The sequence below is a fragment of the Eleutherodactylus coqui genome, chromosome 9, assembly GCF_035609145.1.
Source record: "Eleutherodactylus coqui strain aEleCoq1 chromosome 9, aEleCoq1.hap1, whole genome shotgun sequence".
Taxonomy (NCBI): domain Eukaryota; kingdom Metazoa; phylum Chordata; class Amphibia; order Anura; family Eleutherodactylidae; genus Eleutherodactylus; species Eleutherodactylus coqui.
In genome coordinates, this window is record NC_089845.1 from 79,843,040 (window position 1) to 79,866,171 (window position 23,132).

Sequence of the window (23,132 nt, forward strand, 5' to 3'; positions counted from 1 at the left end):
GGATCGGGTGGGGGTGGGAGCGGGAGTGATATTACCTGGTCCTCTCCTTTCTCACCATTCTGCTTTGGATTTGCCAGTTTCTGGACTCTCTTCAGTCTTTAAAAATGACCACAGCGCTTCTGCAACTACCAGATGCACACTGTGCAGTCAATCAGAAAGCCGTGTGTAGTGTCTTGTAGCGCATATTGTGCATCGGACAGTCGGAGGAACGCTGCGCTCATCTTGGAAGGCCAATGAGGGGTCCTGGAACTGCCATGGATTTTGTATTATAATGGCTGAAAATCAAAGCACATTATTTCTATTCTTAAAATCTGATTTTGGAGGATAAATGTTGGAACTTGCCGGGTTCGGCTGTTTATAGGCTTTGCCGTTTCCATGTAAGTGCTGAGCCGCTGTTCATTTCTCTTCAGAGCAAACACCCCAGCGGGATATTTATGTTTTATATTCTATTAGATTTGTTTTCCAATAATGCCACCACTTTGTTCTGATCTTTTTAGTAAACCTTCAAAGCGTTCTCCTTTTTAAAAGCACAGCCGGCAGGAAGCCTAACTTTTAAGCTGCGTACTGTATCCGAATCCAACATAATTCCATCATTTATAAGATTTTTATTGGCTTTTATATCAAAATGCAAATTTTTTTTCCTCCTGTCACCAGAGCTCCGCTATTGTGGTGCTCTGTAAGAAGATGCGCTAAATAGGTGTTAATGATGGTAATTCTTTAATATCTAACATGCGTGAAAAGAATATGGCTCGGTTGTGCGGGCTGTGCAGATGATGCCCCATGAAGTGCTCTGATTGTGAGGCTGCAGCCTTGAATTCGATTATGAAACCTTCTGATGTAAAAGTCTGCAAACAAGGTCTGCATGAATTATAAATGGTGCTGAATTTTTCATTGACTGAATTAAGGAATGTTTTCTAGAAGGGATATCTTCACAACATACATAATTTACGAGTAATAATGGCTGTTGCCTTTTACTAGGAGAGGAAAGTAACCAGTGCCAACGCAGAGAGAACACAGGATACATAGACGACTCGCAAATCTTAAAGGATTTGGAAGGCACTTTAACCTCTCTTTATACAGAGGGCGTAAACACTGCAGAGGGACTGTTTGCGGAAAATCCGCAGCGTTTACAGTGGAAGAGATTGTTACAAGTCTTATCCACACACTGCAGAACATATCCATGCAGGATTGGCCTGCGGTGTAGATTGTAAGTGCATAGGATGTCATCCGTCTGCTGCAGATTTTTGTTTAGTGAGCAGGATGAGCTCCGCTGCAGATCCGCAGCAGAATTTATGACAGTTGCACATAGTAACATAGTATGTTGGGCTGAATGAAGACAATGTCCATCTACGTCAGCTTGTTTCCAACCCCTCTCCGCCTTGCTTATTGATCCTGAGGAAGGCAAAAAAAAAAAACGAGGCAGATGCCAGTTTAGCCCATTTGGAGGAAAAAATTCCTTCCTGACTCCATAATGGCAGTCAGAATAATCCCTGGATCAATGTTTGAGTTCTACCTAACTCCAAGACCCAGATCAACAACTCCGCTGGTCAACTAATGTCTATATCCTGTAATATCATAGCGCTCTAAAAAGACATCTAGTCCCCTCTTAAGCTCCTCCACTGATTCTGCCTTCACCACGTCCTCAGGCAGAGAGTTCCACATTCTCACTGCTCTTACGGTAAAGAACCCCCTTCTGTGTTGGTGATGAAACCTGCTTTCTTCTAGACGTAGCGGGTGCTCTCTTGTTATCTTCACAGTCCTGGGTATAAACGGATCATGGGAGAGATCCTTGTATTGTCCCCTAACGTATTTATACATAGTTATTTGGTCGCCTCTTAACCGTCTTTTTTCCAGGGTAAATAATCCCAATTTTGATAGCCTCTCTGGGTATTCTAGTCCTCTCGTTCCGTTTTACTAGTTTAGTAGCCCTTCTTTGGACTCCCTCAAGCACTGCAACATCTTTCCTGAGCACCGGTGACCAGAACTGTACGCAGTATTCCATGTGAGGCCTGACAAGTGCCTTATATAGTGGAAGAATAATGTTCTTGTCCCTCGCCCTCATGCCTCTTTTAAAGCAAACCCAAGGCTTTATTTGCTTTCTCAGCAGCTGACTGGCATTGACTGCTTCAGTTAAATCTACAGTCAACTAGTACCCCCCCATATCCTTTTTGTATAGTCTGCAAATATTGATATTTTACTGTGCAGTCCCTCTATCAGGTCAATGATAAATATATTGAACAGAATGGGGCCCAATACTGAACCTTGTGGCACCCCACTAGTGACTGTGGCCCAATCAGAGTACGAACCATTTATTACCACCCTCTGCTTTCTACCTTTGAGCCAGTTCTTTAAGTTCTTTACGCAGATACACACGTTTTCACCCAATCCGAGCTGCCTCTTTTTATATATCAGCCTATTATGTGGCATGGTGTCAAATGCTCTAGAAAAATCTATAATATATATATATATAATCTCTCAATAGACTCTCCCAGGTCCAGCCTAGAACTTACTTCATTTTAGAAGCTGATCTGATTGGTCTGACATGATCGACCCCTCATGAACCCATGCTGATGAGGGGTTATACTGTTGTTTTCCTTGGGGTAATTTTGGATGGTATCTCTCAGAAACCCTCAAATATTTTTCCAATTATTGAAGTGAGATTTACCGGCCTTTAGTTACTAGGTTCTCTTTTAGACCCCTTTTTGTATATTGGGACCACACTGGCAAAGCGCCAATCTAGTAGTACAACCCCAGGCTCAATAGTGTCTATAAATATAAGAAATAGCAGTCGAACTATCACATTACTTAGGTCCCTTAGAATCCTTGGATGTGTTCCATTTGGGACTGGCAATTTATCGTTTTGGTTTTTTTTGTTTTTTTTTAATCCTTCATAACCGGATCTGCACTTCCTCCTGTGTTAAGCATCCATATATATAAGGACATTTGAAACGAGGCTAGAACACGCCTTACTTGTAGTAATTATTTATTATAATTCATTTATCCTTGGTTATTAAAACTCCACAAGAACAATGACGTCTTGGTTAGAGGCAGGACTTCTCTCAGGCTGAAAGGAACTTTCTGTAAAATGGCCTTGAAAATGGCCCTGCATTCTTATAACAGAACAGTACTATGAGCTAAAGAAAGGCAGCTCTCCACTGTAAGAAGAGCAGGTTACAAGACATAGAATGGAGGACAGGACATCTTATAGTTTCCCTCAAAATGCCTAATTGCCTGGCTTTGGGAGTGACTACAAACTCTAAGGGTATGTTCATATAGCGGATTCCAGTGTGAATTTTTCAGCACAGATTCTGCCTCTAAAACCATGGCAAAAATCTGAAGCTAAGCCACATATTTCTGCCACGGTTTTAGAGGTATAATCCACGCAGAAAAATCCATGGAACCCGCTGTGTGAATATGCCCTTAGGGCTCATTCCCACAACCGTTTGCATAAAACACCGCTCGGAACCTGGTGAGCCCCGGGTATCTCTGTGTATAGCAGCCTATCTCACACACGCTGTCATGTGCAGTTTGACTAATTTTGTTCATTTCGTTTTTTTGTTAATTCTCCACTCTGTCTCTTAGTGGCGTTATGTATTAAACACCGCACATATCCCATGTATTGCGTATGCACAGCGTTGAATGCGCAACCCATAGAGAACTGTAGGGCAGTACGTACATGATACGCAGTGAAATAGAACATGCAACGTTCTTTTTCACGCGTGTATTACATGCAATATATATACGCTAATGTGAAAATCAATGTACTTTCATTGGCTCCATTCATTGTGTAATACGCGGTGAAATCACGTGAAAATATGTTTACTGTTAATTGTTGCTGGTTTGTGGCAAGTACATATAAAAATACCATGTTCTTTCCGTACTTCTCTGACACTTGCCATGAAAACAAGGCAACTGACGGCACACGGCGTGCTTTGCTGCTCCACTGTTCCGGCCGCGTGGCAGTTACTGTACGTGTAGCAGCAAGCTTAGTGTCCGCAAAACTGTTTATACTATGTAAACTTGTGTAGGGATTTTAGCTATTCAAATAGTTTTGTGTAATTTCCTCATGGTTTACAAGATCTCTGCTTGCTGTCATTTAATAGAAATCTACAGTGTTTCCTTTCTGGGGATAATAATCTAACACGACCAAGTGATGGTGAGAAGGATGCAGGAGACTAATTACATGCGAGCTCTGAGGATTATTAGCTGTCCATCATGTGACCACAGATTATCATGTGGAAGTGAAAAATGTAGGATTCTATTGACTGACTGCAAGCGCAGATCTTAAAACTAAGAGAAATTGTGCAACTTTCATTTTTATGGAATAAATAACTTTTACTTGCTGAAACTGTAATAAATACAATAATTATCTCTTTAAGACACTTAGGGGAACTTTATGAAGACTTGCATTTCATATACCAGGGCCAATTAAAAACCCATTGGAATAAGATGCGCCAATTTTATTAATAGGTGCACATCAGAAAATATATGCTTACTATAAGCCGGAGTAGATTTTCACCGCTTTATGTGCCTATTTCGCCAGTGGATGTTTTATTCTGAAAGGTGGTGCAAGTTCAGAATAAGTACACCTTGAAATTTGACTCGGAGCCGAGCTGCACCGACCTCTCCCGCCTGCTGCAGGAAGACTGGCAGCTCCCGCCCCTATATAGGAAGGAGGCTGCCAGTCATCATGCAGCAGGCGGGAGAGAGGCCGGCTCAGCTCAGAGTCAAATTTCAAGGTATATTTATTCTGAAACCCCTCAGCTTTTCGGAATGAAACGCCCACGGGGCACCAGATATCCCTGTCCCGAGTTCATGCTACCCGTGGTTTGGGCAGCATGAACCTGATGACAGAATCCCTTTAAACTGAAGCTGCTGCATATGAAATAAATGTCACTGTGCCGTTTTCTCGTTAATTAATGGCAATAAAGTCTATTTTCCTCTTGTTTTCTCTCCTCCCTCTTCAGATAAGCAGTCTTATTTTAGAGGGATCACAGCTGCTGATTCAAGAAGGATTTAAGAAAGGGCTGCTTCACTCGCCCTCAGGGGCAGAAGAAGGAAAATGCAAAATAGTTTCAGAAGTGTGCGCCGACAGAAGCAACCTAGCTGATCTCTGTGATATGACCAAGGATATGCCTTGTGTTTCTTTCCCTGAGTATGCTGTGAAGGTTCTTGACACAGGAAACACACTTTCTCAAGATGGGGACTATTTAGCACACGTGACCGAAAACGCTTCAGATTATCCTCAAATCCTTCACCTAATGGGTGAGAAATACCTCCTGCCACCCAGAAGTAGCTTTCTGCTGTCGGATATTTCATGCATGGACCCCCTTCTGCATTGTAAGTAGATGGTCTGTACTTATCGTCTCCATTAGTTGTTCTATTATTTGGAGACTGATGGATAATTCTGTTTTGTCTTTATTTCTGACCTTAAAAGGTCACTCCATGCAAACATGACATGCAGGGGGTCCAGCCTGGCCCACAAGGTGGTTCATTCATGCATAATGAATCAAATGGCCACCACATTTTACCAGTTTTTTTCCTTTGGTTAAGGACACTTTCACAGGGACTATGAAATCGTGTGATTTTTCTGGCGATTGGTCAGCGCTACAAATCGCATGTATGTGAAGCCCATGCTTTCCTATGGGTTCCTTCACATTAGCAATGTTTTGTCAGATGCTATCTTGCGAGGAAAAAAAAAAATCGCGGCACGCTTTATACAGCCGTGATGTGCGATTGATATATATATTATATATTTTTTTTGGTAGCCCGTGTTTTCCTATGAAGCCTTCCTATATGTTACATCACATGAAATCGCAGTTTTCGTGCGGTGCAATGCAACTTTAACAGTAGGAAGTCCTGTTTCCCCTAAAATAAGCCGCAGCTGCATTTAAAAAATAAAACTAAACAATATATTACCTAACAGGCGCGGTCTACTCCGCCATACTTGTTTGCAGTCTTAGCCCCCACTTCCTGGTTAGGGGGTTCATAAATTGCGCGTCCAGGAAGCGCTGGCTCTGATTGGCTGAGCCGCGGCACTCGAAAACCAGTCAGAGCCAGCGCTTCCTGGAGACGGGATTTATAAATCTTCCCCCCCACCCACCCCTAACCAGGAAGCAGCAATTGAAGACTGCAAACAAGTGCGGCGGAGCAGACCGTGCCTGTTAAGTAATGTGTTGGGGTTTTTTTCTTTTTTAATTGCAGCTAGGGCTTATTTTCAGGGTAGGGCTTATATTTCAAGCCCCCTTCCCTCTTGAAAGTCCTGGCAAGAGGGCGCTACAAAATCGCGATAAGTGGTAATAATGATAAAAATTTCTGAGATTCTTGTGTGCTTTAATTATGTTTGTCCAAAAAATGACATTATTCCATTACGATCCATTATTGTGTTTAACCCCTTATGGACATGGCCTATTTTGCGCTTAAGGAAGCAACGTTTTTTTGGCGGATTTTCATCTCTAATTTTCAAAAGCCATAACTTTTTTTACTTTTCTGTCGACACGGCTGTATAAGGGCTTGTTTTTTGCGTGGCAAACTGTAGTTTTTGATAGTGCCATTTGGGTACATATATTGTAAGACTTTTATTATTATTTTTTTTATGATAACGGAGAGGAATCGCATCAATTCTGCCATAGACTTTTTGTTTGTTTTTTTACAGGGTTAATCATGCAGCATAAATTATACAATACATTTTTTTTCTGCGGGCGGGTACGATTACAACGATACCAAAATTCTTATATATATATATATTTTTTTTTTTTTAGGTTTTTCCACTTTTCTGCAATAAAACACCTTTTTTTTTCCCTTCTAAATCGCTGCCTTCAAAAGTCCGTAACTTTTTTATTTTTCTATGTGCGGAGCTCTGTGAGGGCTTACTTTTTGTGAGACGAGCTGTAGTTTTTATTGGTACCATTTTGGGGAATATACTGCTTTTTGATCACTTTTTATTGCATTTTCTGGGAGGCAAAATGCTAAAAATTAGCATTTTCCCTGTTTTTTAGCAGTTTTTTTACGCTTTTTGCAGTGCTGAATAAGAAGCATGTTCAACTTATTGCACACATCGTTACGGATGCGTTGATACCAAATATGTGCGATTTTAATCTTTTTTTATGCTAATATGAGAAAAAGCACCTAAAAAGGGTTTTTTACTTCTGTCCTGCCATGCCTTATTGCTTATACAGCGATCACAGGCTCTGGCAACACAAGACGCCAGTATCTGGCCGTGGCATGGCAACCAGCCGGGCTCTCTGCCATTATATCGCGACAGCCCGGCAACTTCACAGAGGGAGCGCGCTCCCTCTGTGTACCCTTCCCATGCCGCGATCTACATAGATCGCGTCAGGGAAGGGGTTAACAGCAGGGGGCGCATCTCCAATACACCCCCCGCTATGACTGACAGCCGCCTCCCGCTGCTGGATATCCCTATGACGTAAGGGTATGTCATTTTGCGAGAAGTACCCGGCAACCATAACGTACCCTTACATCATGGGGAGGGAAGAGGTTAACACTATAGGCCAAAGGAATAAAGAAATTGTTTTGGATAAACATAGCTAAAAATACAAGAATCCCAATACTTAGTCTTGACATGAAATACAAAACATATTTCAGATTTTGAAGTGCATTGAAGTTTTTGTTCTCAACCGCCCTTTCATGGTTAGTGACTTAGCAGGGTATCTCTTTTATTATTTTTGTATATATAAAAAATAAAAAAAACAATAAGGATGCCTTCATGCTTGCGAGAAAATCACACATTTTTTGAGCAATGTGAGAGTGAGTGAAAGCGCAGAATTATGAAACCAATGATTTTCAATGGTTTCTTTCACATTTGCCATGTTGCAAGAAAAAAAATCACGGCATGCCCTATCTTTCTGCATTTTGCGTTTTTTTTTAATTTTTTTAAATTTTTTTAACTCCCATGTTTCCCTATAGAGCCCCTATTTTTTCGCTAGTAAAGCAGGAACTTGTGATTTTCATGTGATGCGTTTTTATCATTAATAAGTCCTATTGACTTCTGCGCAAAATAATTGCGACAAAATCACTCGAGAAAATTGCAAGTGGCAGCCGCATGTTTGCGAGAAAAAGTTCTGACACTCAAAAATTGTGGGAAAAAGTCGCAATTTTCACGCAGCGATATCGTGATCGCCAGTGTGAAGGACCCCTAAACCTTTGATTGTGTGTATTTCAAGTTCTGCGACTGTCATTAAAAATCAAGATTTTGAACTTGTATGAACCCTGGTTGCCCATATAAGCCAATTGCAGCAAAACTTTCATTTTTCTAGAGCACTAATAGAAATGAAAGCTGAGCCGTCATTGGTTGCTATAGGCAACAGACAGTTTTTGTTTTATACTTTTACGTACGTTTTATTGGTTTTCTTTAAAGCAAAAACATACAAAACTATATGAACAATAGAGTCATAAGCTAATGTCAGGAACCAATACTAGAAGAGTTAATCAAACTTAATCGATAAGTCGCAAAATATAAGGTTCCATTCTGCTGCATCCCATATATATTGTAGGAGAAGGGTCCCTGGATGGAAACTATCTAAACAAGAAATTTGGAAAGACAACACCGATATGAAAGGGATAGATGTGGCAGAGGTGAGGGGAACATTAATGGTGAAAACTAACAAATCGGACTACAAATTAAAAAGAGGGAGTGGAAGAGACTCTTACAGATTGACTTCTACGTACTGGGGAATATGGGATTGTACTGAAGGATTCCTTAGCCATATGGTAAGGGATACTAAGATATGCAGATTCTCCCAAAAAGTTCCTCATGACCTGTAAGGCTCGGTTCACACAGTGCGGATTTGCCGCAGAAATTTCGGCCCGGAATTTTGCCGCAGCAAATCCGCCTGCGGCCGCTAATCCCTGAATTAGCCAGCCATGTGGACGAGATTTCTCAGAAATCTCGTCCACACGGGACGGCCAATCCGCTGCGGCAAACCCGGCAGAAGCCGGCGCTGCAGCGCATGTTCCCCGGCCGCAGCATGTTTGTTTATTTTCTTCTTCGGCTGCGGACGCAATCTCCTCTGAGACCGCCGGCTGCAGCAGAAGAGCGAGCGGCCAGGCCGCTTTAAAACCCGTGGCTAAGTGCCGCGGGTTTTGAAGCAGCGTTTCTCCCAGCGGAAATCTCGCGTTTTTTCGCTGCAGCCAAACCGTGAGATTTCCGCCAGGATTCCGCTGTGTGTGAGCCCAGGCTAAGAATGGCCGCCCGCTTCTCATTCACCATTATCCAGGACAATTTAATTTTGACAAGATCAATACTGACCGTTTTGTTTTCCTCCAAGAGCGACTAATAGCTATACAGCCGAACAGAAAACACAATGAGACCCATCTGAATATGTGTTTGGGTATAGCCGGAATCTACCTACCAAAACTACATGCATATGAAGGCTCAACAAAGTAATCTATTGCTTCTGTGGATAATAGTGGGTATTAGTTATTGCTGGGCATGCAATTTATATATGTAAGAAGGTAGGAACCAATAAAGTAATATACATATGATATACGGTACGCAGCTTTGGAAATGCGACTGGCTTTCCTGAAATACCTGTGCAAATGAGCGCCAACAGACAGTCGGCATGTTGGTCAGCGCTTGTTCATATTGTTCACACAGGCAGATGATCATCCTTGGTCTCTCTCCATACAACTGTTATTGGTTGGCTGCACTTCACCGTCTTTACATGGGGAGATGTGCAACCACCCATTGGCTATTGGCCCAATACCCTGGCTGTGTAAAAGCCCCTTAAACTTCTACACAGCACTCCCGTCTCTCCGCTTCCTGGGTCTTTGGTTCCAGCTGTCACTTAGAAGGAAGCCCCGATTCAAACACCATTAGGGAAGTGCCAGGCCTGGGACCTCTATCCCAGCAATCGGTCACTTATATGCTGTCCACTTCCCTGCTCCTCCATCACCGCCCCCACCCAATGTATCACACAGTGCCTCCTTCATCCCCTCCAGTCAAAGCATCCCATGTGCACCAAATGCACAGTTATAGCCCATCCACCTGCTATTGCCTCTTCACTCACAGCCCCCAGGTACCATGGGTTTCCACAATGACACAGAGAGCCATGTTACCCACTTTCTGCAGGGCTCCAATATTTGAGCTACAGCCAACTTCTCAGTGATGAGTTGCACCTAGTCATTGAGCAAAAGCATGGCCCAGGTCAGCAGAGGAGAAGATGCACAGTTCATGGACAACGCCAAGTTTGTGACAAGCGTCATCTACCCTGAAAAATAAGACCTACTCAGATTTTTGGGGGAGCCTTGAAATATAAGTCATACTCCCAAAATAAGACCTAGCTGCATTACATAGAAAAAAAAATACATTGCCTAGCAGGCTCGGTCAGGTCCCTCCCGCTGCTCTTCGGAACTCTGACGTGCTTCTTGCCGTCCTCGGACACTCGCAGAAGATTCATAAATCCTGCCTCCAGGAAGCGATGGCTTTGATTGGCTGAGCAGCGCTTAAGAACCAATCAGTGCAGCGCTCGATGAACCATTTGGAGCCATCGTATCCTGGAGGAATGTATGAATCCCATAACCAGGAAGTGATCTTCTGTGGGCTGCCGAGGACTGCAAGAAGCGCACCGCAGCTCCGAGGAGCAACGGGAGGGACCTTGTCTGAGCCTGCTAGGTAAGTATATTAAGACCTCCCCAAAAATAAGACCCAGCGCCTCATTTGGGGCAAAAATGAATAATAAGACAGGGTCTTTTTTTCAGGGAAACACGGTATGTCGGACAGTAGCAGCACGTCCCAGGCCTTAGTACAAATGAAAGGAGCTAAGAAGAAGAGAATGTCCCGCATCGCCCTCATCCTCTAGCCAGGCGAAGCTTGTTCTATGGCACTGCTGACATGATTTATTTCAGTGGGTCTTCCAGAGGTGGCCGAGTTCTAGAGCTCCTGGGAAAGGGGAGAACTTTTTTTTTCATGGGACAATCCGTTTAATATTTTACTCCTAACCAGCAGTGGAGAGGAAGAGGTGATATGGTCAACGAGGTTTTCCAAGACTTTTGATTAACTATCCTTAGAATAGATCATGATCACCAGATTGATGGGGTCCAACTTCTGTCACTCTGGATAATCTGCTGTCTGAAGGTCACGACACTCGGGCAAGCACTGTGCCCTCTTCTGAGATCTCACATTCATCAGTCACATCTATTTTCTGCAACTCAGTCCCATTCAAGTAAATAAGATTAAGCTGCAATACCAGGCACTGCCACTATGCAGTGTACAGTGCTGTGCCTCGTACATAATGAGCTGTAGCTCATCCAAACGTCGCAGCTCCTTCATGCAGCTGATGTGTGTAGTGGGAGACAAACCTCCTGGATACTATATTGATGAGCTATCCTTAGGATAGGCATGGCATTTTTCTTTACCATAGATGTTTATGCTTGAATCATTTGTTTTATGGTTTCATTTTGCTCTTTATGAAAGTAATCTATCAAACAGTTGGGTTTTTGTTTTGTTTTCTTGCTTTAGTCACTTATAGGAGCATATTTTAAAGTGTTAGAAGAACATATTCATTTTGTTGTCTGCAGCCAGACATTTGTATTGCCGTGTATGACAAGAGCAGGCTGAACACATTGAGATCTGTTACTACTCTCCCAGGATTATGCTTCTAGTGAGCCCTGTAAATCACCAGCATCACTTTTGAGAAACAAGATCAATGGGTCGAAGAAAACATTCATTCACAACCATCTTCCTTGCACCTCCATAACTACATGCGTATTCTTCTAATGTTTGTTTACACTGCAACAGACTGTAATATAGTCTCTTAATTTAAGAAACTCTATCAGAGGAGAATATGGTACCCGGGGCACTGGCCCCTGCAGCTGGTAGCAGTGCTAGTCTCCAGATTTTGTCAGTCTTATGATAATAAATGTGAATGTCAATGCCAGGTGTTAGCTGTAAAGCACTTCATTGTATTCTGGAGCAGTGAAAATCCTTTTTCTTTAAATTCACACTTCATTATCTTTTCGCAGTTTAGACTAAATAAAATATAACGTTTATTTATTAATGTTAAAAAACACACACCACTATAGGGCACACCTAACATACAACACAACAAACGAACAATTTGACGATGGGTAATACGCTGAAAGCTGTCATCGATATTTTGATGCCGTGGATGAGAGTAGTACCAATCTGTACACTTCTCCTAAATCAAGCCATCTCCTATATTGTGCCAGAATGCGCAAAGATAATGATGATATACCAGTGGGTGCTAGTCTCTATTCCACAATACCGATCAAGATCGTGTGGACAAATTAATAGACCTACTGGCAATAGAGAATAGGCATGAGTCACTGATATATTTAGGACCCCTTATGTACTGATGAAATGGGGTCCCAGATATATTTTTGCCAGGTCATACGGCTTGAAACAAATAATTAGATCAAAACATAAGTCTTGTATGCATGAAAGTCGGACCTACAAGACCTTCTCTACTAATGTAGAATTTTAGGGTTTCTTCAGATCATAATTAAGGTCCTTAATGTATGAAAGTCGGACCTACTACTCCTATGTGATTGAAACCTTCTCTACTAGTGTAGAATTTTAAATTTCTTCAACGCGTTTCACCGTTGGTATTCGGATCATCAGGAAGTTTATATCCGTAAGAAAGTAGATACGGCGTATTTCCCAAGATAAGGTCAGAAAGGCAGTCAAAGGTCAGTGCTATAATGAACTGCCTTGTATGTGTGCTCATAGATAGAAAGGGCAGTAAAAAATATATTGTAAGGAGTACTCGTTATTGATTCGGGGTCCGTATGATGACATGACCCCTCATGTCTCGGGTCCCCTCGCGGGACCCGACCCGAGCGCCTGCAGACAGCAGTGCGTACTCACCAGCGCCCCACAGCTCTGGATTTTTTATGTGCGGGCTGCCGGCACATGCGCAGACCAGAGCCGGCGGCGGGTGAGTGATGTTTCTGTGCGCACAGAAATAGAACATGCCGCGGTTTGTTTGCCGCGTGAGATTTTGCCCCCAAACCGCATCCGTCTGCATAGGATTGCGTTTGTTAACGCAATCCTATGTAGGCTTCCAGCGGCGGAAATCCTGCCGTGGAATTTCCGCCCGTCTGCAGGCGGCCAATGTAAGATATAAATAGGAGTGCAGTGTGTGCAAGAGAAAGTCCAGAGTTCCATTACTTCAATGGTATTGCGGGGAGAGAGTGCCGGCCACATGGGGGTACCTTCAACCCTCATGAGGTGAAGAATGGAGGCTGAGGAGAGGTATCCTGATGTTCCCATCCCAGGACCCTGCCTTAAGTGAGTGGAGAAAGGAACCTGCCATGCAGTGCTCAAGCTACTAAGCGCAAGTGAGTCTCTGCGGAGTGATTTGTTCACCTCCGGTGTGTGTGTCCAGAAGTGGAGTCCTACAGATAACTAGGACTGTAGGCCGGGTGTTATCCTGTGTTCTCCTCCTTAACCTTGCTTAACGGTTATTCCTGCACTGGTCTGTGAAAGTTCCCTTTTAAAGAAGTAAAGTTCCAGTCACTGCCCATTCCCAGTGATTGAGGTATTCAACTACAATCATGTGTGGACTCTTATTTTTCCCGCCAGACAACCAACGGTGTGAAGGAATGGTGGCGTCACGAGTGACAACTTCCTCAGTCCTTAACACATCTATACAGGTAACCGCTGTCCCAGCGTTGCCTAGAAGAGGCCTAGCAGTGCCTTAGCTCAGACTTTATGCATCCCTCTGGCGAGCAGTTTGGTAGAGCCACCATGACAAGTGCCATCTCTACCCCCGCCATCTCCTCAGCATGTGTCTTGTGTTTTGGTTGCTGCGGGACGTTACAGTAGCCTTTAGTGGTTTTGTATTCATTTTCTTGTTTTCATACTCTGCACATCTACAGCCTAAACCGTTTTTAAATGCGATGGAAGCATTCTCCAAAGTGTTAGTAAAGCATCAGGAATGCATTCCTGTTACATAAATGATCATGGCTTTTGACAATGCACCTGGTCTATTGGCATGAAGAAAGTAACTGGCAGCGAAGACACATTAGTGCTGTTCCCACATTTATTTTTACATGAGCTAAAAGGGGATGTATTACTCCTTACTGGTTGTTAAAAAAAAAAATTCTCAAAAATCCCCAGAGTAAAGTTCCCGTGTAAATGGGATTTAGTAAAACTCAACCAACTTGCACTGTACTTTGTTGTATATTTTCAGTGCAGAGTCTGGACTGGGAGTCTGCTACATTAATTCCATGTCTGAATCTTGCAGCAGTTTTGTCTTAATATATTTTAAGGCATATCTCTCGCGATCCACTGAGGGTGTGTGTCTCAGTGAATAAATTCACATTTCTCAACTAGAACTTGGATTGCTCTATTCTGTTTATTAGCTTCATTGACTTGTAGACTGCAGATTAGGAAGAGGTTTGAATTACCGCAGACTTTATCATCTTCCTTGCTGAAAGAGAAACCTAGCTAAAATAACTGCTTGCCAATCAAGGCCAAAAATGTATTATCATGGAGGACTAGCAGCTGTCCTAGCATAATGTACAGTTTTGTCTGGATGATCTGGAGGGTGCTGTCGGTGCACCTGCAGCTACTCAGATCCTGGCAGTTAACACCTTTTAGTACTGTGATGGAACCTGATGGCAACACTGTATAGGTGGGAGGGAGCTGCCCTTGTAATGGGCGATCACAGGTTTTGCCAGCATAACCTCTTTGGCTGGAGATAGTCCAGGTTCTGAAACCGTATATTCCCTAATAGCTGCCTGTGCATATTTCTATGCACAGACTCAGTATACTGGTATGTGAAAGTATGACAACTTACTGTTAGTAAAAAATAAATTTGAAGTCCCTATATGGGGCAATAAAGTAATACTCAATTTTTGTATAATCTGTAAAAAAAAAAAGCACACTTTTAAATACAATACACTTCATTTGCTGAAATACATAAACATAAAATAACCTCTACATGTTTGGGAATCCCCATATGTGTAGTAACTAGAAATCAGCGAGCATACTTGTTAAGGACAGATACTCGAGCAAGTATCGTCCTCTTCGAGTACCTGCCTGCTCGCCCACAAAGATTTGAGTGTCGGCAGGGGTGAACTCTGTGTTGCGGGAGTGAGGAGAGAGAGATCTCCCCCACCGGCACCCGAATCTTTGCGAGCAGGCAGGTACTATGTATGTATTTTGGGTGGAAAATCATTTTTGGAGTGCGGTTTCAATAAATATTTTGTACAGTTTGAATTCTACAACTTCTATATATACCTCTATATGGCAAGCTGCAGAATGCCCTTCCCTAGCGGATTCGTCATTGAGCTTCTTTGACTGCTCAGTCTCCAGCCTCTCCTTCTGTTCTCCTCAATTAACTTCTGGGCTGATTTCTGATCAGGGACCGTATCACAGGATTCCATTATCAATAGGCTGTATATCAGGGATACTAAATGTTCCGGAGGAGATTGCAAGGAGAACAACTTCTCAAATGGTGTTCGCAACCTCTCGGAGTAGCTGCCAACCCCGCGTGCTGTGAGAAATGAACGCAAACTGGAGGTATTCCAACCAGGAGAGGTTAAGTCTCCCAAATTTATCCTTAGGTTCCTGTAAAGTTGACAATGACGGCCCATTGAGAATATGGTGTACCCGTGTGCCTTTCTGTGCCTCCAAACCCATGAATCTATCTCTAACAGGCCCAGTGGAAAAGCCAGATTGTGAAATAGGGGGGTGAGAGAACTTTGTGGGATCGGATTATCTGAGAACATTCTCAATGTCCCCTGAAGTAGGAAGTTAAGGGAAAAGATTTGAGCCCAGTCACCGGCTCTAATCCATGCTATATAATTTATAGGGACTACCCATTGTTTGCTAGTAGCAAATTTTGGGAAATGATAGGTACTAAACTCCCAGTCAAGGTCTACATCTGCCCCATGCAAACTTGATCATGGCCGATCTTGGTCTGTTGAAGAATTGTTTTGGAGGGGTGATGAGGATCGCCTGAAAAGGGTATTGGAACCCAGGCAGATCAATTTTTTTTTTCCTGGCTGGTACCATTTTTAATACTAATTGGGGATGACAGTCTGACATTTACTCTGACCTTAGCTGTGGGACAAGTGTACTGGGCGAGGACCCTGTCCAGAAATTTGGGGCCCACCCCAATGTGTTTTTAATGTCTCAGTTAGGAACCCCCAATGTACCCTGTTGAAGGCTTTTTCATCATCAACGGGTAGTAGGCACATGGAGTCTGATCTATTTCTCGCCCTAGATGTTACCAGTATGGTTTTAATAATATTGTCTCTTGCCTCCCTGCCCCTGACAAAGCCCAACTGGTCTGTGTGGATAATGGAGGGCATGTGGGGAGTTAGTCTGTTAGCCAGGATTTTTGAGAAGAATTTTACATCCACATTTATTAATGATATTGGTCTATAATTGGTAGTGACCGTGTGATCCTTGCCCGATTTTTGGTATGACGCTAATATGCACCTCCAGGAATTGACGTGGGAAGGGAGAGTTAGAAGAGACTGCAGAAAAGACTCTTACTAAGAAAGGGGAGAGCTGTTCTCGCATGAGCTTATAACATTAGCTGGGTCTAGCTGCTCAGAGGACATCGCCAGAAGTTGTACACTTAGTAGTATCTTCACTATCTGTAGTGACTTCACTACACTTCTTGACTTTTAGAAGTGGACATCATTTGACAACATGTAAAAGAAGAGGAGTTATATGGTAAGCTGCAACGTATGCTATATGTTTACAGACCTAAACATAGGAGCACCTGTCTGCAGACCTGGCACCTCATGAGAGGTATGCTGTCCTCCAGGTGCAAAAATCAAATATGTGTCTGATAGGCTGTAAAGACTCTACATCCATTCCTACTAACACATGTAGGGACAAATGACACCGCAAAAAAGGACCCTGCAACTATCTGCAGAGACTTTGAAGACCTTGGAAAGAAGGTGAAGGAACTAGGAGCACAGGTGAATGGCCATGGAATAAGAAGATGGAACAGGATTCTAGAGGTGAGCAACTGGCTATGTCGATGGTGCCGTCAACAAAGATTTGGATTTCTAGACAATGGAATGACTTACCTATACGATGGACTGCTTGCTAGGGATGGGTTGCACCTTACAAAAGCAGGTAAGCAAATATTTGGTGGGCGCCTTGCTTTCGCTCTTTAGGAGAGCTTTAAAGAATATAGGAAGGGTAGAGAAGTGAAAGGCCAGGTAAAAATATACAGCTAATTAATACATTTGAGAACCTTGCTATTAGAAGTGGAATGAAAGAACAAAGACAATAAATTCAGAAGGAAAGTAGAGGAGCAAGAGACACCGATCACAAACTAAAATGTTTCTACACAACTGCACAGAGCACGGGAAACAAGCAAGGAGAATTGGAGCTCCTAACATAGGAAGAGAAATATGATGTTATAGACTTCACGGAAACTTGGTGGAATGATACACATGAATGGAATGCAAGGCTTGAGGGATACAACTTATTTATTAGAAAAAGACCTAAAAAAATGGAGGAGGTATTGCATTGTATGTTAGGAAAACATTAATCTCCACAGAGATTCAAGCTTCAGAGCATGGTAGTTCTGTAGAAACGGTTTGGGTAAGAATACAAGGAGAGAACAACAGAAAGGATACCATTGTAGGCATTTACTATAGGCCGCCTGGACAAGCAGAAGGTATTGATGAACTCTTTCTACATCAGATGGCCAAGCTCTCAAAAAAGCATGACATAGTGATTATGGGAGATTTTACCTATCCAGACATTTGTTGGGAATCTCTCTCAGGTAAAAGTAATGGATCCAACAAATTCTTATCCACTCTTGCTGACAACTTTATCTTCTAAAAGGTAGAAGGGAAAACAAGGGGATCTGCTATCTTGGACCTAATTCTTACCAACGGGGAGGGAATGGTTGAGGAAGTAAGAGTGGCTGGGACCTTAGGAGGCAGTGATTTATGCCTTGAATTTTGGATAAAAAGAAGAGGAAGACCTGAGAAGACTCAGACCTCAAGGTTGGATTTCAGAAAGGCAGATTTTAATGAACTCTGAAAGAGGATTGGAAGAATCCAATGGCTGGAGAACAGCCATTGGATTCTTAAAGGGGTTGTCTCACGGCAAACCTCAAAATTTTACCTTACCCCATTCCCCCTGTCACCCCCCTGGCATAAAATAGCAAATTAAAGCGGCTTTTAAACCGCTTGCTACTTACCGATCCGACGAAATACGGACTTTAAAAAGTCTTCTCCCTAAGATGGCCGCCGGTCCTTTCCCAGGGATGCACTGCGGTTTTCTCCCATGGTGCACCGCGGGTCTTCTCCCATGGTGCACCATGGGCTCTGTGCGGTCCATTGCCGATTCCAGCCTCCTGATTGGCTGGAATCGGCACACGTGACGGGGCGGAGCTACGCGATGATGCGTAGAAGGGGGCGGAGCCAGAACGCCGCTCGTGCCTGGACCAAGCAGAAGAAGAGAAGACCGCACAGCGCAAGCGCGTCTAAAAAAGCAAGAAGACAGCGAAGTTAGACGGAGCCATGGAGACGGGGACGCTAGCAACGGAGCAGGTAAGTGTATAACTTCTGTATGGCTCATATTTAATGCACGATGTACATTACAAAGTGCATTAATATGGCCATACAGAAGTGTATAACCCCACTTGCTGCCGCGAGACAACCCCTTTAAGAGCAGAAATGGCCAAGAAATATTGCGAAATGAGATTCTCAAAGCACAATAGTTAACAATCCCTAAAAGAAGGAAGAATGAGAAGCATTTAGCGAGACCAGGATGGATGAACACAGAACTTGCATGCATGTTAAAAAGGAAGAAAAATATGTATCTCAAATGGAAAGAGGGGGAATAGCTAAAAAAGAATATAATGCGGTCTGCAGAAACTGTAGGGCAAGTGTCAGAAAAGCTAAAGCTAATAATGAATTGAGGCTTGCAACAGACGCCAAAAGAAAAAAAAAAAAGGATTTTGGGGGTATGTCAAAAGCAAAAGTAAAGTCAAAGATACTATCGGATGCTTACAGGATGAAAATGGTGAACTAGTTAAGAATGATGTTGAAGACCGAACTTTTATATTCCTATTTTGTATCTGTTTTCTCTCAAAAAGTAGATGTATCCTCGCGACTACCATAGTTCTAAATGTCCTGTGTTACCTTTTAATAAAAATGGTATCACAGTGAATTATATATTTCATTTGGCAAATTTTAATTATATGCAAGCAATATAATGAAAAGTGTTTGTATTATTTACTGTAAGGCCGCCTGCACACGAGCAGAAATCCCGCCGCGGGATTTCCGCCGCTGAAAGTTTGCATAGGAGTGCATTAAAATACGCACTCCTATGCAGACGGTCGCGGTTTGGCCGCGTGAAATCTCGCGCGGCAAACAAACCGCGGCATGTCCTAATTTTCTGCGAGGCACGCACTCACCCGGCCGCCGGCTCCGGTCTGCGCATGCGCCGGCTGTGCGGCAGCCGGCACACGAAAGAGCCGGGGCCGCCAGGCGCGGGTGAGTACGCGCTCGTCCCTGCAGGCGCTCGGGTCGGATCGCGCGGCGAGAATTCTCGCTGCCGGATCCGACCCACTCGTCTGCAGGCGGCCTAAATGTACAACTGACATGTGATACTAATAAAAATTGGTTGATTTAAAAAAAAAAAAAAAAGTAGGTGTATCATCAACTGATTTTTCTCTGTGCTGTTGGGGGAATAAAAGAATGCAGGCTATCTATAAGCAGAGAGATGGTGAGGGAACACATAGCTAACTTAAATGAGTTCAAGTCTCAAGGTCCAGGGTAATTACATCCTAGGATACTAAAGGAAGCAGCGGAGGTAATTGCTGAGCCACTCACCATAATCTTTGAAAATTCCTGGAGAACAGGAGAAGTCCCCGAAGATTGGAAAAGGGCAAATGTTGTCCCTATCTTCAAAATAAGGAAGAAGGTGAATCCAGAAAACTACAGGCCTGTGAGCCTGACTTCTATACTGGGAAAGATCTTTAAACAAATTAATAAACCGCATGTATGCAAGTACTTAGATTCATCTGGCATGACTTTTTTTTGTTAAAAAACCCATGCTAGCTCAGGTTAATGACTCCATTTTTATCCAATTTCCTTCTATGACAGAATCACCGACTGGGTTGATCAGGGAAATGCAGTGGATATAGTATATCTTGACTTTGGTAAAGCATTTGACAAAGTATCTCAATCCATACTTCTTGAAAAAAATGACCAAATATGGGATTGACAAGGCAACTGTTAGGTGGATTCACAACTGGCTGAGTGATCGTACTCAAAGAGTGGTCATAAATGACTGCACATCCAAGTGGAAGAATGTATCAAGTGGGGTATCACAAGGCTCTGGCCTAGGCCCAGTGTTGTTCAATATTTTTATAAATGATCTAGAGGAGTGAATTGATGGGGAAACTGATCAAATTTGGCGGTGACACAAAAATAGGAGGGCTAGCTAACACTAGGGAAGAGAGGGAGAGTATTCAAAAACATCTAGAAAAACTTGAACAGTGGGCGGCTACTAACAGAATGGTATTTAACAAGGAGAAGTGCAAAGTCCTACATCTGGGCAAGAAAAATGAAAAAAGCACATACAGAATGGAAGGAATTGGGCTAATCAGCAGCACATGTGAAAAAGACTTGGGTATACTAATAGATCATAGACTGAACATGAGTCAACAATGTGATGCAGCAGCCAAAAAGGTAAACCCAATTCTGGGATGTATTAAGAGAAGCATAGAATCTAGATCACGTGAGGTAATTATCCCCCTCTACTCTTTTTTAGTCAGACCTCATCTGGAATACCGTATCCAGTTCTGGGCACCCCAGTTTAAAAAAGACATAAACAAACTGAAGTTCAGAGAAGCGTTACCAAGATGGTGAGCGGTCTGCAAACTATGTCCTTTGAAGAACGGTTAAAGGATCTGGGAATGTTTGGCTTGCAAAAAAGAAGGCTGAGAGGAGACTTGATGGCTATTTACATATATCTGAAGGGTTGTCACAGTGCAGAGGGATCAGCCCTATTCTCATTTGCAGAAGGGAAGACCAAAAGCAATGGGATGAAACTGAAAGGGAAGAGACACAAATTAGATATTAGAAAAAACTTTCTGACAGTGAGGGTTATCAATGAGAGGAACAGGTTACCACGGGAGGTGGTGAGTTCTCCTTGCATGGAAGTGTATAAACAAAGGCTGGACAAATATATGTCTGGGATGATTTAGTGAATCCTGTACTGAGCAGGGGGTTGGACCCAATGACCCTGGAGGTCCCTTCCAACTCTACCATTCTATGAAAAGCGGGTGTGAAGCCGTCCGGCCCCGGGCTCTTTTCTGCCGGAGTAGTCTTAATGTCTTCCTCAATTTCCTCTGTGGTGATATCTGACTCTTGCATTTCTTTATTGTCGGTGTCCATTAATGGCAAAGCCGTCTCCGTTATATACTCTGTTATACGGTCTTGTAGAGAACTCTGCTCCATATCTGCATATTGACCCCTTAACCCATAGAGTTGCGAGTGCCATAGCTTTTAAATATATACACTTCACCGATGAAGAGGGTAAAATAAATTTACAGGGAGGATTTTTTTTTTCTGTATTGCTTTTATCCACAAAATTAAATTCATTAAAATTAAAGACTAACGCGCTTTTAAAGGGAATCTGTCACCTCCACAAAACGCTGGAAACTACGATATGGTGCTGATCTGGAAGATGATGAGCAGCTGGGGGATGTATTTTTCATTCTCTCCCACTCGCCCATTCCCGCAGTGTCCTTCAGTGAAGTCAGCATGCAGTATGAAAATCTGTCTCCTTTTTTTTTTGACTGCCATGTGTGTGCTCTCCCATAGACTTTGTATTTTCGTGACTCGCAGGCTTCACCAAGGGACCCCGCAGGAATGGGAGAGTAGGTAAGTATAAAAAGATTCATCCTCTGACTCGCCTCCCTGAACAGTACGATAATTTAGTTGATGGCGCTGTTTGGAGGTGGGAAGTTCCCTTTAAGAATCCTGAGACAGTTTAGTTACTTAGGGGAGCATTAAAGCCCATCAGCAATATGGAGTGAAGCATGTGCCAGTTAAATAAAGGTTTAACTCTATTAATTTAATGGAATTATGAGACAGAGAATTGAAAATGAAAAGCACCATCTCTACCTGGGAGTATAACTTGCACATTAACATGGTGACCTTTGAATTTAGAAAAGTCACCACGTACAGTTATGGGATCTCCCTGCTTCTGCCATTGGCATGCATTACGTGTGTTCCCTAATGAGCCAGTGCAAAGAGGCAGATGCACCCCCGTTGGCAATGTAATTGAATATATTTACTCTGCATGCATTTGAACATGTTAATTATGATTGATGCTTTAAGTTTAATTTATTTAATCACTCTTTCATATCCCTGAGTGGGAAACTCCTATTCTGTTAACCTTTTAGTGCCTTCTAAGATCTTATTCTTGAGAACCATTAACCAAGTGATATGGAAAGTGATTCACGTGTGCAAATCCTATTGCATTTGGCATTATCAGTAAGATATACTCTTCATTATGTACACAAGTACCATAAAGTGTATATAACTCATGCACATGGCTACGTGTGATGATAGACTTACTATGGTTATGATCACCAGTAAAATGGAACAGGTATGGACTCCGGTTATGTATGCTTTCTTGAGCCTTTAAGCAATCCTTTGGTCCCTAGACACAATTTGTCCTGGGACTAGAGGGGGTAAGTAAGTGAGAGAAGTGCGGCGACCATCTTCAGAGACCAAAGAGGGGCACAGGAACTGGTGGGTCCACATCAGTATGCCACAAATGGAGTATAAGGCCTCATGTCCACAGCGTAAATTGATTTACTAAATCTGCACGGGTCTCTCGCGCGTGCGATCCATGCCCATAGGAAATCATTGGGCACCTCCAGGTAATTAAATACCTGCGGATGTCATTTTTCCCCGGCGTGTGGATCACAGGTTCAGGAAAACTACCGTAGCATGCTCCATTTTCATGCGGTTTTCCCGCACGGGCGGCTTCCATTCCAGGCAGAAGGGTCACTTTAAGGCTATGCCCACACGGGGCGGATTTGCTACAGATTTTCAGTTGCAGCTTAATGATGAAAGTTTGAAAATCTCATTCACACATTGTGTAAAAAATACGTACAAAAGCAATGCAGAAAGTAACATGTAGT

The 23,132-nt window shown here is 42.9% G+C and overlaps 1 protein-coding gene across 2 annotated transcripts in view; it reads left to right on the top strand.

The window, feature by feature from the left end:
• METTL4 (methyltransferase 4, N6-adenosine) overlaps positions 1-23,132 on the top strand; it is a 111,995-nt gene that overhangs the window by 17,700 nt on the left and 71,163 nt on the right. For both annotated transcript variants that reach the window (XM_066579609.1, XM_066579610.1), the window contains exon 3: positions 4,968-5,340. In XM_066579609.1, coding sequence (XP_066435706.1) covers positions 4,968-5,340 — 373 coding nt within the window. The remainder of the gene's footprint in view (positions 1-4,967; positions 5,341-23,132) is intronic.